General features: G+C 40.2%; 1 protein-coding gene across 1 annotated transcript in view; it reads right to left on the bottom strand.

The window, feature by feature from the left end:
• The window catches only part of SPTLC2 (serine palmitoyltransferase, long chain base subunit 2), a 169,077-nt gene that overhangs the window by 12,595 nt on the left and 140,183 nt on the right, over positions 1–16,299 (bottom strand). Inside the window, exons 12-13 of the mRNA XM_006884770.1 lie at positions 3,053–3,188; positions 812–941 (exon numbers count right to left, since the gene is read on the bottom strand). Of these exons, the coding sequence (XP_006884832.1) occupies positions 812–941; positions 3,053–3,188 (266 nt within the window). The remainder of the gene's footprint in view (positions 1–811; positions 942–3,052; positions 3,189–16,299) is intronic.

Raw genomic sequence — 16,299 nt, 5'->3', positions numbered from 1 at the left:
ATTCTGATGTCACATTCTTCTTCATCAAGTCCAGTCTCTCAAATGATCTGTTTCAAATATAGATTAGAAAGGTGTAGAAATAGACACATCCCTGATGCACTCCGTTCCTGATTTTGAACCATGCAGTGTTTCCTTGCTCTGTTCTGAAGAGATTATCAGTGATATTGTTCAATAACATCCATATTAACTCCTGAAGTCTTCTCAAAACTAATCAGCAGTTGAGCTAGCCAAAGAGGCTTCTCTTGGGCAATATGCTCCTTTACAAATTACTTATATGGGATCAAAGTGAAACAGTAACTTGAAAAATTAGATAGGACTCTTAGGGAACTTAAGTTAATGAGAGAATCAGAAATCCAAGAATGGTTGTAAAATTTGAAGAATGTAATCAATGTTGCTAAATTATACATGTAGAAACTGTTGAATTAGGATACGTTTTTCTCAGCATGGGGGCAGGGGTGGGGGAAGACAGGCAAAGGAGAAGAAAGGCTTGAGAAAAAAACCTGCACAGTCAGAACAACATGCGACAGCATTAGATAGAGATATGATGGCTGTGGAGTTCTTACTGAGAAGAGTGGAAGACAAACAAGATGAAGCCAGAAAAACAAGCTAGTTCTGATAATGCAGAGCTTAGTGGGCAGTGTTAAAGTATTTGTGATTTATTTTCAAATAACTATGTTTAGGTAACATAGTGCACCACCTATTTCTTACCAGTAAATCACTTAGGCTCTCTGAGAACATAAGGATTCACAAGTAATTTATTCTTACCTCATCATAAAGGTGTATTCATAATAAAGAAGAAGTGTCTACTTACCGTATCAAGTATTTCTTTGGTATGAGCTGCCGACAAGCAAAATCTAGCTCTGGACTCAATAATAGGGGTAGCAGGAAATCCGACCACAACCACACCAATGTTCCGCTTCAACATCTCCCGCCCAAAGGCGCTGTGAGGGGAAAGAAAATAATGGAAAATAAGCCAGGAAGCCCAGAGTACAAAGTGTTCTGACTGATTTAGACTCTCTGGTAATGCAGCTATTGGAGACTTCTGTTAGGAGCTTCCTTTAACGTCTCTTAAAATGAGAACAGACAGTTCACAAAAACACCTCTTATTCCTCCTTTCATCCACAGGGTGGTAGTCTCCCAGATGGGTTCCTTCACAAAGGTGAACGAAGAGCTGACGGACCAATTATCAAGGCAACTGATCTAATGACAATTGTAACTGAAGCCTTAAAGAGTGTCCCTGATCTAACAGGGGCTCAGAAGCTTCCAAATGAACGTGAGTTTAAAACCTGGTCCTCGAATTGACAGGATTGGCAGTCTGCTGGGTCTGTAGGTACAGGGACATCCTCCTACAGACAGGCTGGCCAACTGATGGGAGCCTTTTAGGAACAGACGATTCTTTGACAGTGCCTGCTTTTGGAATTCAGATTTTTTTTCGTCTTTTGTTTGCCTGGTTTTGTGGTTTGTAAGATTAGCCCATCTTCCTATTTTTCTGAGGCACCTCTGGGTAGATCTGAACTTGTTACCTTCCAGTTAGGAGCTGGGCACTTGCCATTTTACCACCCAGGGACCTCAGGTTAGATACAATCCTCTCTATAGATACAATCTTTTCTACAGAAAGGATTCTTGACAAAGTGAAAGGATTATTGACAAAGCGAGTCCTCCAGGTCCAGCAATCCTTCCAGTTTATTTATGATAATTCTATTTAAAGAAGAACAAGGAAGACAACCTGTGCTGTGGTTCTTCCCTAACATACTCTCTGAAGACTACATTGCCAAGTACTCACACGGCTTTTTGACAAATGACTCATGATTTCCCCTTGGTAAGCCACTGTTCCCCAATTTCTCCTCAAACCAGCAGGATTCCCAATGTAATTCTTCCTGCTAGTCACTTCAGCAAAAATTAACTGGACACCCCCGGCGAGGCAGGGGCTGTGGCAGGCACTGGTAATTCAAAGACACAGAAAAAGGTCTGCTCCTTGGATGAGTTCTGTTAAATATGAACAGTGAAATACATCCAATCTTATATTTAAAATATAGCTCAAAACTCATTCATCCTGAAAAGACATTTTTTCCCACTTACTTTATACTATACAAAGAAAACCACTTCTTTATTCTTATCTCCTGTGTACTTTTGCATAGAACTATTTTTCATATAGTTACACTGATTCCCATTTGCTTTTCAAATAGCTTTTGGTTTTGTTATACATATGGTCTTTTCAAATACACTGAGAGCCATTCCAGGGTAAAGTTTTCCTTAATGTATATTTTGCATGAACCAAACAAGCTCGTGCAATCTGCACATCTGGTAACTATCCAGTAACACACTCTGCTATCAGCCCTCTGACCTCGCAGCCACTGACCCCCTTGGACCTTGCACTCTGGCTCCGCTGACCTCTTTGCTATTCTTCCATCAACAAGACAATTTTTGTGATACAGCCTTTATATGAGTGTTTCCCCAAATGGATCTGAGTTTCTTTTAGTCTTTGCTGAAATGTAGTGTTTTTGGAAGCAAATTCTCAGTAAGGCATACCCTAACTACTTTCTTTAATGTACTCTGCCCGCCCAGAAGGGACTATCAACGTGCTCTTCCTGATCTGTTTTCTCCTATAGCCTATCTTCTAACACACAACCAAATCCACAGTCTTCTGTCTCTCTGACTCTGGCTTTCACTCAAATGGAAGCTTGTCTAGGATGTGGATTTTTAAAAATTCTGTTCGCTGATCCATACCACTCTCCTGACACAGTGCCTTAACACAGGACCAAGCTTAGGGGCAGAGATAGGCGGGACTAGGGCACTGTCAACTGTCACAAAGTGAAAACAGCCACCCTGCTGGATTCACAAAACAATCACATGTTTGTTGAAAGAAAGAAGAAATATTTTAACAAATTTTATAATTTAGAATGCACTGTTTAGTAGCAGATCAAGCAAATAAAGCTTATGAACAAGAGACCCAGACATTTTTCTCCTAACAAAATCCATAGCCCTTAGTCTCCTATCACAGCTACTGAAAGTCTTGTGTGACAGACATCCCTCATTTTCTAACAAAACACACCCAATTTTGGCTGGCATGTAGAGCATCAAAGGCACCACTGGAGAGTCTTCATTTCCATAGATGATGAAGCCCATCTCTTTCAGGCGTCTCCTGAAATATCTGGTGTTCTCAGCTAACTGCTGCACGCACTCTTTGCCTGGAAAAATCACAGGGAGAGAAAACACAAAATAGCACTAAGAAAAAGGAGTGGAAAAGGGGCAATGATCTCTTCCTCCAGCTTGTCTAACTAGTTCTATTTTATGCCTTCATTTCCAATGCAAAATAATTTGGCACAGTAAATACAACATAGAGAGGAATACAAATAGGAATATAGATTTTTGTACTTATTAAACTAATATGAAGCCTTAAAACATCAAGATTCAAGTTAGGACATCTGCTATTTTTGCTTTGTATTTTACCATATGAAGTGCTGGTCAGAGGTCTTCTATCAATTTAGAATATAAAGTTTAACAACTAAGAGTTTAAGCATGATAGCATCCTTAAACAATTTCAACCATTTGACATGTCCAGGAGGGAGTGGTCCTTGGAAAGGGACATCATGCTTTGAAAGGTAGAGGAGTAGCACAGGAGAGGAAGACCCTGGAAGAGATGGAATGATACAGGAATTAGGGCAATGGAGAAAGGTGTGTCGGAGTCAGTGAGACTGGCTCAGGGCAGGGCAGGCTTCAGAGCTGTCATACATAGGGTCGCTATGAGTCACAGGTGACTTAACAACAACTACATGTTGTTATTATGTGCCGTCGAATCACCTGTGACTCACAGCTACCCTATGTATAATAGCTCTGAAGCCTGCCCTGTCCTAAGCCAGTCTCACTGACTCTGACACACCTTCTCCCATTGCCCTAGTTACTGTATCAATCCATCTCATCTGGGGTCTTCCTGTTCAGCGCTGTCCCTCCACTCTTCTGAGCATAATGTCCCTTTCCATGGATCAGTCCCTCCTGACCACGTGCCCGAAGTATGTAAGACGAAGCTTCAAAATCCTTGCCTCCAAGGAGAAACTTGGTTTCACTCTCTCCAAGACAGACCTATTTGTTTTCTTGGTGGTTGATGGTATGTGTGTTCAAGACTCTTCTCCAGCACCACAACTCAAAGGCATCAATTCTTCTTCTGTCATCCTTAGTCACTGCCCAGCTCTCAGAGGCAGAGCAAGTAATTGTGAAGGTTATGGCCTAGGTCAGGTGGGCCTTAGGATATTTATTATCATCTTAATTTTCTAGATTAGAAGATCCTTACAGAGGTACAGATTTGCCTACAGTAGTAGCATATACAGATGGCATCTGCGATTAGAATTCTGATCTGCTAACTAAGCCTGCTGTCATTCATTTGATACCAAAGACTAGAGATAAATCCATTCAGGAACAAAAGTTTTCTCAATAGTTGAATCTTTGTTATGTTTCCTTAAATTTTTTTAGAAAAAAAAATCTATAATAACAAAGTCAAATCCTATTTTCAATCCTCTTTGTTTCATCTTCCCCAAAATGCTAATGGATTAAAGTATATATAGCATTCTAATTGCTAAGAAGACTAAATTTTTGGTCAGTTTTTGACACTATAAAAGACCAGTCTGGGGCTTCTTTTAATCGCCTTTCATCCTTGTTCCCTGTGCCAACCTGTTTGCTACCTACGAGGAGGCGACAAGATGAAGGGAACGTCATCGTTTGGAAAGCGTCGCAATAAGACGCACACGCTGTGCCGCCGCTGTAGCTCCAAGGCCTACCACCTCCAGAAGTCCACCTGTGGCAAGTGTGGCTACCCTGCCAAGCGCAAGAGAAAGTATAACTGGAGTGCCAAGGCTAACAGGCAAAATACCAACGGTACTGGTCGCATGAGGCACCTAAAGATCGTTGACTGCAGATTCAGGCATGGATTCCATGAAGGAACAACACCGAAACCTAAACAGGCAGCTGTTGCAGCATCCAGTTCATCTTAAGAATTCCACTGTTTAGTTATGCAATAAATGTTCTGGTATAATAAAAAAAAAAAGACCAGTCGGTGAACACATATATAAAATTGTTCAGTTAGTCAGATCAAGCCAATAAATTTTAAAGATCAGCTCATCATGAGCTAACAACTGCTTTGTGATATTCTTAACTATAAATATTCATGATTAGAAATGAGTATACTTTCTCACAAATGTTAGACTCAGCTTATTTAAAAAAACCCAAACCAAAACCCAACTCAAACAGCATACAAAATGCCTGACACACTATCCAATCAGAAATGTCTGACACACTATCCAATCAGAAACGTGTAACTAGAAAATATCCTTTTAAGCATACTACTACACTAGAACATGCATCATTGATGCTGAGAGACTCGACAGAAGTCTGCTGCAACCTGAAAGTAATACTTGTTACGTAGAAAATGAAAAGATGGCCAGAGAAATAACACTCAAATTTAGCCTAACATCAAAGAACATCGTTTAAATTATATATGTTCATGTACGTTACAAAGACTAAAACTTAAGTCTATGATTCTTTAAAACGTTGAGAACTGATGAGCCAAAGTGCCCTAATCTCTCACTGATTCATTGTGGGTGAATTGAAACCAATTCACAGCAGACCTTCCGAGTGAGTTCTCTGAGGCTGTAAGCCGCGTGGACGAGACTGCCCACCTTCCCCTCACGGAGCAGCTGGCGGAGCTGAACCTCCAGGGAGGCACCACCCTCGGGTGAGCAGCACCTCTCCCTAGCGACTATGCCACCAGAGGTCAATCTCCCACTAGAAGCAGCAACACATAATGACATTTAGAAAGACTTCATTCTGACCAAGATGGTGTAGCAGGGACCAAATTTACCTTCTTGCTGCCGAACAACAGAAAATGGGACAAAAATCACATTTTGGACATTGGACCACAGGCAGTGCAGGACTCCTGCCAGAAGGGAAACAAAAGGGTGAGCCTTAGGATCGCCCGCCAACCTACTGGCTGGAACAGGTTCCACACTGCAGCCCAGGAGGAGGAGACTGGAGGGTGGGAAGGGTCTGGTGGTGGAATTTTTTTGACCCGCAGGGGGGTTCTCTTCTCTGCAGAGGTCTTTGGGCAAGTATTTTATATGTTCAAAAGAGTAGAGGAAAACACAATATTAAGAGAGAAAGGAAATGTAAACAAAGGAGCAAACCACAATAAACACAATTTTAAAAAAAATAATCTCCAAGCAACATGGTGAGTTAAAGAAGCCAGACACCAAGACTACAGAGTTATTCTCTGCTTTTCCAAAAAGTTCACTTATTTCATTTTTATCAGAGCTCTACATTAGTTTCTGCTTTCACTAACTGAAAGAAGCTAAAAAAAGGGTTGTTGTTTTCACAAAGAAAAAAAGGCATAAAACAAAACTAGCATGCTGTATTTGTTTCGCAGCAGTCCATCAAATAGGCAGTGCTCACCCTGAACTGTGAGAATGACGCGGACAAGTCCCTTCCCCAGGAACTACCATCAACACTGCAGCCTCGAGCAGCCAGGGCGTGGAACCGTGTCTGTGAATACTGTATGATAATGTTCTTTTAAGTTTTACGTGCTATTTGGTAGGGGAATTCTTTTCACTCTTTTAAAAAAATTAATTTTAATGAAAGTTTACAAAGACTTTGGATTTCCACTCATTCATTGTTGCACTTTTCTCCCTGCCCAACTCCCCCCAGTTCGCTCTTCTCTTTGAAAAGTAAAATTCTTTCATTGTTATGCAATCTCTCCCCCCAAGTCCACTCCACTATACAGCCTTCATTCTGGACTCCTGTCATGACAATAACATCTAATCATATATCCCTTTTAAACAGTTCTTTCCCTCATCACCAACGCAGTATGCATAATTGATCCCATGGGCGGGGGGAAAAGTGCGGCAATGAATGAATGGAAATCCAAAACCTCTGTAAATGTCTATTAAAATGAATAATAATAATAAAAAAATACATGATAATGACAAATCAATTACCTTTTAGAGGTGTACTCCTTGATGAGTATTGAGAAATTTATGCAATTCTATAACTACCATTACACCTCAGATAGAGAAAATTTCTATCATTCTAAAAATTTTCCTCATCTATCATATATGTGGAATTTAAGGAATTCCAGAGCACTTACTTGTGCTCATGCAAAACTTATCCAGGGAGATACTGTGTAATTAAAAACAAGGGAAGGTGTGTTAGGGTTATATCCTTTCCACATACCCATTCAGTCTGTATGCTGAGCATTTATTAAAGATTCCAGACTATATGAAAAACAATGCAGCATTAGGAGTAGAGGAAGACTTATAAAAAACTTATGCTATGTCATACTCTTAGCTCACAAAAGAAAAATAAGGGAAAGAAGAAATGTAAATACTTCAACTTTAGCACTGACTGCCAATTAATTCTAAGTAAGTTTTCATAGGAAATAGAAATATCATCCCTAAAAAAAAAGAAATATCAGCCCTATGATGTGTTCCTTGAGAAGAGATTTAAGGGAAAAAACCAAAAACCTTCAATAAAAATACTGTAAGTCACTGTTATTGCAGTGCTTCTCACCCACAGCAATCCTGTACTACACAGAACTGAAAATACCAGGAAAGGGACGGAAAACTCCCAATGTATATATTGTTATTTTTGTGGAGGAGTATTCCGATGTAAGGCTATCCCACAGTTTGCTTCTCCACTGTTTATCCTACCTGTTGAGGGACATTAGAGTTCGTTCTATCGATCTTCATTTTGGCAGCTATAAAGTTTACAATAAAAATAACTCTTCCTAAATACATATTTAAATACCCTTGTCATATTGTTATAACCAAACAAGAATTACTGAAACCAGCAATTAACAACTCAATTTCATTTGCTCTTAACTGCTTTCAGTAGATGGCAAAAGAATGCACTATTTATACTTCACACATAAAGAAACAGGCCCAGAGATGTTAAATGACTTTCTCCCAGGTCTTTTATTTAGTAAGAGATAAAAGATGTTCTTTAGAAGAGTTTTCTCTTCTACACCGCACCATGAAGGGAATCCACTTTTACATTTTAAAGTGTAACCCTTTATTGGGCAACAAGAGCTGCACTTTAAACAGCTCTGCCTGGCAGCTACACGGCGCTGTAGTGAGTTGGGTGAAGGAGCCTCAAGAGACACAAGGTCAGTATGACAAAAGGTGGAAAGTGCACCCACTCCTCCTCACTTAAAGACTCTCTGATATTTCACATTTGTGTTAATAGTGTAGAATCAGCTCCTGGACTATTCTGCGCATTAACGAGGCAGCAGGGACGGCACCAATGGCTGCAGAGCACTGTCCTTGAGGAGGACCTCTCAGCAGCCTACAGAAAGCTGGACCATGCATCCCACACTGTCTGCTCCCTCCTGCCTTGGCTCAAAGCAGCACTAAACAGAAGGAGCCTGTACTGGGCCTTCATGAGCTCTTATGTGATCTGAGGCCCTAAGGATCAAAGTGCTGCAGGATGGGAAGCGAGGAAAGAAAGAGGCATAGGAGAGAATGGAAGAAATGTGTGAGTCTAATGACATCTCAAAGTGAGCTGAACTGGACCTGAAGCCTGTTTTGGTGGGGCTGGATGCATGGCTGGGCTGCTAACACCTCAATGACACGTCAGGCCTGGAGGGCAGAGCAGGCTCTAAGACGGTGAACACAAGGCTTGCAGAGACAGGAGTAGAGCCCTGGAGGTAGCTCTGAGATGGAAGCTATGACCCTAAATAGAAATAAGGAGAGCTGGTTAAGCCTTCAGCCCTCTGTCACACAGCCTGGATTTACCCGGCTTTATCTCATCCAAGTCTTCTCTGCAGAGGAATAATCCATAACCGGACGTGTCATCGTGATTAGCATACAAGTAAATATTTAATATTAAGTTAATATTTCTATGACATCTTTAGGTTAAGGAAAAAAAAAACCCACAAAAATAATACCCAATAAAACACTCCACAAATGGGGGGGGGGAGAAAGGAAATAATTCTCCATTTTTAAAATAATGTTCATTTATATATGACAACCTGGATTTTGTAATCTAAGCATTTCCATAATTGAGAAATGGTATAGTTCTTGCAGTAAGTTCATTTTGAGCAACAAATGATGATTATCAGTGTGAACAGAGTGTAGCAGATTAAGATGGAGGATTATGAAAATAACAATGGTGGCCAGAGTGAATCACAGAAGTTAACTGGTGCATTCATTCCACACAACTACCAGCCTCAACCATCCAACTACCAGTATTTGACTGGTTTTGACAAAAAAAAAAAAGTTGTTTCTTATGGTCTGACTTAATAATTTCAGAGATACTCCCTAACAGAAAAGAAGCCAAATAAAATAGACAAATCAGTAAAGTCAGGTGGTTACACAAATAACAGAGTGGTTATAACTTTTACTCTTGAGGTGAAATTTTTTTTAAAAAAAAATTTTATTTTGAGATTTTAAGGAAAGTTTATAGAGAACTTGGATTTCCAGTCATTCATGGTTATACATTTTCCTCCCTACCATAATACCTAATATATTCCTTTTAAACAGTTCTTTCCTTCATCTGTTTCAATGTAGTATATATTATATAGCTCCTCTTTTCTTAGTTTCCCTCAACCCCCATGTCAGTCCTGTTTTAAAACAGCGGCATTATGCAGTATTTTGTCCTTTTGCGACTGAGATATTTCACTCAGCATAATGTCATCCATTTTGCATACTATTTCATGAGTTCTTTGTTTTCAGTGCTGCATAGTATTTCATTGTGTAAATATACCACAGCTTCTCTATTCATTCGTTTACTGATAGGCACTTTGGTTGTTTTCATCTCTTTGCTATTGTGAACAATGCAGCAATAAACATGGGTGTGCATATATCTGTTTGGGCGACAGTTCTGATTTCTTTAGGGTATATTCCCAGTGGTGCAGTTTCTGGGTCAAAAGGTATTTCTATTTCCAACTTTTTTAGAAAGCATCATACTGACTTCCATAGTGGTTACATCATTTTACACTCCCACCAACAGCAAATAAGGGTTCCAATTTCTCCACAACCTTGCCAGCATTTGTTGTTTGTTGCTCTGTCGAATTTTGCTATTGTTACTGGGGTGAGATGAGATCTCTTAGTTATTTTGATTTGCATCTCTCTTAGAGCTAGGGATTTTGAACATTTCTTAATGTGTTTGTTTGCCATCTGAATGTCTTCTTTGGTGAAGTGTCTGTTCATATCCTGTGCTGGTTTTACAAGTGGGTTGTTTACTTTTATTTTCTTGTGGTGGGATATTGACTTTTAACAGATAATAAAGTAACCCATTTTGAACTCAATAACACACAAAATACCAACACAACAAGAGCAATCATGATTTAAGTCCAATACACTTAGCCTGTTGTAAGTTTTCTTTCTTTAGAGTTTCAGCAAAGAACAAGGTCTAGCTTATATTTAAAACAAAGAAGAGTGCTGGCTTCCTAAAGTGCAGTTAAAAACCAACCAACTCTTAAAAGATTTTTTCTTCTTATAAAAAGCACATGGCAAGGGAGCTCTGGTGGCCTAGTGGTAAGAAGCTGTACTGCAATCCCAGAGGTATGTGGTTCAAATCCACCAGATGCTCTGCTGGAGAAAGAGGGGCAATCTCCTCCTGTACCAGTCAGATCCGATTTGATGGTACACACACAAAATAATAAAATAAAATAAAAAAAAAAACCAAACCAAAAACATGGCAGGTTAATGTAAGTGATCAACATTTGTCTCTACTTGTAAAACGTAAGTGTAGATACAGCTCTTCTCTATAGAATAGTATTATGGAGAAAATAAGTTCAACATGGATTCTCTTGAATTTTACTATTAATTTTTAGAGGTAGTTTATTTACACAGAGAAGTTTTTTAGGGTGTGAAGCCACATATGTTTCTGTGTGTTCATGTATGATTTGAGTATATACAGACTCAACCAAGCAAAACAAGGGAAGCACAGAAACGCCTCCCCAACCCCTGAAACCACAAGAGGAAAGAAACAGTGTGACTGTGCTTTTGGAATTTTTCAATCTCTTTTGTTAGAATAAACAATCATTTTTAGCAGCTCCTCTGTAAGAGATCTACCACTAGCTTGGTAGTGGAGAGAGAAAAGTACATGTGCACCCAGATAATTCCTCAGAAAATGTGGGAGACAACATTAATAGGTCATTTTGTCGAGTTTGCAATTTACTGGCAATAAATTTTATGCTTAAGAAAAAAAGCAGTGAATATGAATGACCAAAGGGTTATAATGTCACCATTAGATTTAGCTCTTTTAAGTGAATAGAACGTTTAAAGCAATAGGAGAGATATGCAAGCAATCACAATTATCTGCCTATTATCAACCACTAAGGGTCTCTAAAAGGGAGCTCTGATGGTAAGAACGCTGCCAACCCAAAGGTATGTGGTTCAAATGATAGGCAGTCTCCTTCCATGATTCACAGTCTCGGTAAATCTACGAGAGGGTCAGTTATGGGTCAGTTCCGACTCGATGGCCCCTAACAACAATAACAAGGGTCTTAAATCACATTTTTCCCCCCCAGAAACAGCCAATAGCTTTTAATGAGAGGGCAGGGTCTGGGGTTAGTTCTTGCAGCCGCGGCTGGCCCTTCGGCCTCGGGCATGCTCGAACTTCCGGCCCTTGGAGCGGATGTAGGGTTTGGTGTGGCTGTGTGGGGTGCCTGGGGCCTTGCCGAAGTGCCTGTACACCTCGCGGCCCTTGCGCTGCCCGGACAGCAGCACGGTGCCACAGCCCTTGGGCGAGTCCAGGGCCAGCTCTTGCCTCCAGCCTTGAGGATGCGGCTTCGTGCCCGGGTGCTCACGCGCAGAGCACACACCTTCAGCTTGGGAACCTCCTGAATTCTTACGTCATCTGTTATGGTCCCAACCACCACAGCCGTCTTGTTTTCTCGGACAGGAAGCTTCATCTTTCGGATCATCCGAGAAACGGACAGCGGCGGCCGGTTGGTGCGACTCATAAACAGTCTCTTCAGCACAACCTGGTTGAAGGTGGAGTTGGTCCTTCTGGCCAGGAACCTGTAGAGCTTGACCAACAGCCGGAGGTAGATGTCCTGGCTCTTGGGCTCTTTGCGGCGGGCCTTTCTGTCCTTGTTGTGGCGAATGTCGACTCCCATGATGGCGCCTCCTGCTCCAAATCACTTTTACAATTGATTTAGATTTACTGTTGTTAGGTGGCAACCTGACAGTATACAACAACTTAGAAACTTGGGCTTCAAAGACCATAGCCACTGCTGCTGATTCAAACTCATGGCAACCCTCCATCAGGCTTCCAAGGTTTAAATCTTTACAGGAGGAGACTCCCCACTTTTATCCCAGGGAGTGAGTGGCTGTTGGATTCAAAATGACAAACTTTCGGTTTAGCAGCCCAACACGTAATTGTGCTATGTCACCAGGACTACCTATGCTTTAAAGGGAGTATCAAGTATTCACCTGCTTAAATAACAACAAATTTCAATTCAGCTTATGTATGAGGACCAACAAAATGTGTTTCAGTCTGTAGTTTCAAAAGTAACATTTTTAGTGTCACCTGAAGTTTTTCAGGTTTCCATTGTTTGGTGCTGTCAAGTGGAGCACGACTCATAGCAACGATATGACAACAGACCTGAACCCTGTCCTACCCTGCCCCATCCTCATTATAGCCTGACGCCGTGGAGCCCACTGCTGCAGTCTCCATGTCAATCTATCTCATTGAGGTTTTTTCTCTCTTTTGTCAACACTCTACCTCTCTGAATCTGACGTCCCTCTCCAAGGGAACAGCTTTTCCAAGCAATATGTCCAAAGTATGTGAGATGAAATTTCATCATTTTTCCCTCCAAGGAACACTTTTGTACTTCTCTGAGACATACTTGTCTGTTCTTTTGGCAGTTCATGGGCTATTCAGTATTCTTCTCTAGTACTACAACTTAAAGGTACAGATTCTTCTTCTGTCATCCTTATTCACTGTCCAGCTCTCAGTAGTACAGCAAGTGAATGAAAAACCGTATCTGAGTCCAGCACATCTAAAACTTCAAACTGACATTCTCTCTCCTCAGTAATTTGGAGAGGATCCTGACCGTAGACATTCCTAGTCCAACATTTCCTGACCACTGGTACCAAGGGTGTGGACTGGGGATACAATTAAGATTAAGTCACTGACAGTTTCAATTTTTTTTTCTCCATCTATTGATAAGGAGTGTGCTGTCAGACTGCAGGCATGTGGTTTAAATCCACCAGCTGCTCCACATGAGAAAAATGGAGCATCTCCTCTTGTGTTTACTCTGAAAACTTGCTAGAAGGTCAGCCATGGGCTGGTACTTAATGGTACATAAAACACCACCACCAACAAAAACAACAGTCATGATGTCCAGAGCTGACAATTTTTTGTTTTCACATTGAGATGCAACATATTGAAGGATGCAGTCTTTCTTTTATACCTCATGTCCTCTTCATTTCAGAAAGCAAAGTTGTGTTATCTGAATAACGCAGGTGGTTGCTGAGTCTTCTTCTGATCCTGATGCTGCATTTTTCTTCAGAAAGGTCAGCTTTCTGAATGATTTGTTCTGCATACAGATTTAATAGGTATGGAAAGAAGACACTGGCCTGATGCATACCTTCCTTGAACTTTTACTTTAATAACTTATTTTAAAGATTCACTTTACAAATGCTGGGGTAATCTCTAACTGGAAATTCTGAAACTGGAAACACTGAGTGGAGGAAAAAAGAACATGCTTCACTCTTGTGATTTTTCTCTTCAAAAGCATGTTTTGGAAAGCAGAACTCAACTGATATCCTCAGTGTCTGTTCTGCAAAGAATGTGCCTACACTGAAATCTGAAATTATAGCACACATCTGAAAGATCTCACTAGACAGTGAAATCACACAGAAATGGCTTTCAAAGGTTACTCCCACAGTAATTTTAAGCTGTCCATGTTAAGTCCCTTTAAGGGACAGTGAGCACGCGGCATCCTCAGCACAATGCCAGCCTCAATGAATCTTTGCTCCCTTTTTTTCACTCCAGTAAAATAATTTCTAGTCAGGGCATCACAAATGTTTTTTTCTAAATATTCCCAAATGAAATGCTAACCTATTTCACTCCTGTTAACTCACTGTCATTAAATTCCGTTGTCAGAACCAACTCATAGCTAACCTTTCGAGTTTTCAGAGGCTGTCAATCTCTCACCTGTGAATTTAAACCTTCTGGGTTGACAGTACAAATCTTTAACCACTAGGCCAAAAGAGATCCCCTTCTCCTGTTAAAATAGTACTTCATAGTCTACCATAAGTGAATATACTTAAGAGCATACTGATCAGATGACTTCAGCACTCATTTACATTCTGTAGCTAACTCTCCAGTGTTTAGAATAGAAGCTCATCTTTCTTCTCAGCTTAAAGTATCCTAGGTTGATGATGTGAGGGAGAAGTCAGGTGTGACTTCACTGTTGCTCCTTCAATATTTTCAGAACTATAAGCAGTCTGTATGCTTGAAAATTTAGGATGCAGTCAAGATGATTTTTTTTTTTCACAGTTTTGGGGTTTATTAGGGAAATAGATTGAAGAGTAGAGGAGGAAAAGAATATCACACAATGCAAGTCCAGGTTCAGTCCAGCAGTCCCAAGGCAGATTAACAAGGCACAATTCCTCAATAGTGGAAGTCCAGGTTCAGTTCAGCAGCACAAATGCACCTCTGGTTTCCTTAGTCATTTAGCAAACTCCTAGTTTTGTTGATAGTTTCAATTGTTTTTCTGTTTTCTATTTCATTTATTTCTGCTCTTGTTTTTATAATTTCAGTTTTTTTAAAGGGTGTCGGGTTTTCTTGTTGTTCTTTTTCAATTTGCTGGAGATATTGGGTTAGAGAGTCAATAGTCTGTTTTTCCTGTCTTTTGATGTGTTTGCTTATTGCTATAAGTTGACCTCTGATTACTGCTTTGGCTGCTTCCCAGAGGTTTTGGCAAGTGGTGTTTTCATTGTCATTAGTTTCAAGAAACTTTTTAATTTCATTTTTTATTTCTTCTACTACCCAGTCATGTTCAAGCAAGGTGTTGTTCAGCTTCCAAATGTATGTTTTTTTCTCCTTTATCATCCTATTATTAATTTCTAATTTTATGGCATTATGGTCTGACAAGATGGTTTGTATTATTTCTACGTTTTTGAATCTACTGATGCTTGCCTTGTGACCTAGAATGTGATCTATTCTAGAGAATGTTCCATGCACTTTGGAGAAGAAGGTATACTGTGCTTTTTTGGGGTGCATTAGTCAAGATGATTTTTTAAAGAGACAATACTTAAACCACAGAATCTTTCATGAACTTGGTCAGTAACTTCTGAGAGGAAAAACACACTTCACAAACTTTTCTTCTCCTCGCTTTTTTAGACAGAAGCAAATTTAAGAGTTGTTTCATAGCTAATGAATGATGCTGACAAGATAGATAAAAAAGTTTTAAGTGGAGGAACCAGGATCTGAACCATCTGATGACTTTGGTACTACTGCCCACTGCTCACTGATCATGTTAACTCCTACGCAAAGTACAACTGAGTAAAACAGAACATTAGGCAACACAAGGATTGTTTCATTACACATAAGGGATGGTGCATGCTGGCCTGTCCCTTTGAGCCTGACCTGTACACTACAGGAATCCTTCAGTGATTAAAACTGCTTCCCCCACACCAGGCCAGGTGACATTCCATGTCCCTTTGATTTTCTGGCACTACTCCACCTGAGCAGAGTTCCAGGGAAATAGGGGGCCCATAGACTGCCTCTCAACTTACGTTCTCTTTTCCAATTTTCATCCTAAGATTTCTACCACTCTCCATCTTCCAAGGTGCACCCACATTACTTCAATCAAAATGCTATGACTTTGGCAAGATAATATTCCCCGTTAAGGTGGTCCAGTATTCTACAGCAAATTTAGAATCACTGGCTCCTAGGTAGTAAGATTTTGTTTTTGTTTTGTTTTTAATTGATGAAAAAGTTGTTTGGGGGGGGGCGGGAAGGGCATGAAAAAGAATGCCCATTCCCCCAAACAGATAAATTTTGGAAAGCAAAAGGTTCCCACCTGAAGGTGTTACTGCTCATGATATGGTGCCTTAATAAAGGAAAAATCTTCCTTGTTCTGTGCTTCAAATGCCCATGCATCCTGTAGAAATTCACAGTGAACACAGAGCAGCAAAATCCATCTCTCAATCTGACATCTGAGGGAAGTGGCTCCACATTTAAAGTCTTTTCATTGAAAACATTTTTAAGAACATTGCATATAAAGATGAAGTAACTGCAAAACAATGTAGTAACTAACCCCAGATCTGTTTACAGTACACTGATATGTGGAATTCA

This window comes from Elephantulus edwardii, unplaced genomic scaffold (genome assembly GCF_000299155.1).
Source record: "Elephantulus edwardii isolate Elephantulus edwardi_28Jun2011 unplaced genomic scaffold, EleEdw1.0 scaffold00037, whole genome shotgun sequence".
In the NCBI taxonomy this organism is placed as follows: domain Eukaryota; kingdom Metazoa; phylum Chordata; class Mammalia; order Macroscelidea; family Macroscelididae; genus Elephantulus; species Elephantulus edwardii.
This window is presented reverse-complemented; position numbering and strand designations above follow the sequence as displayed.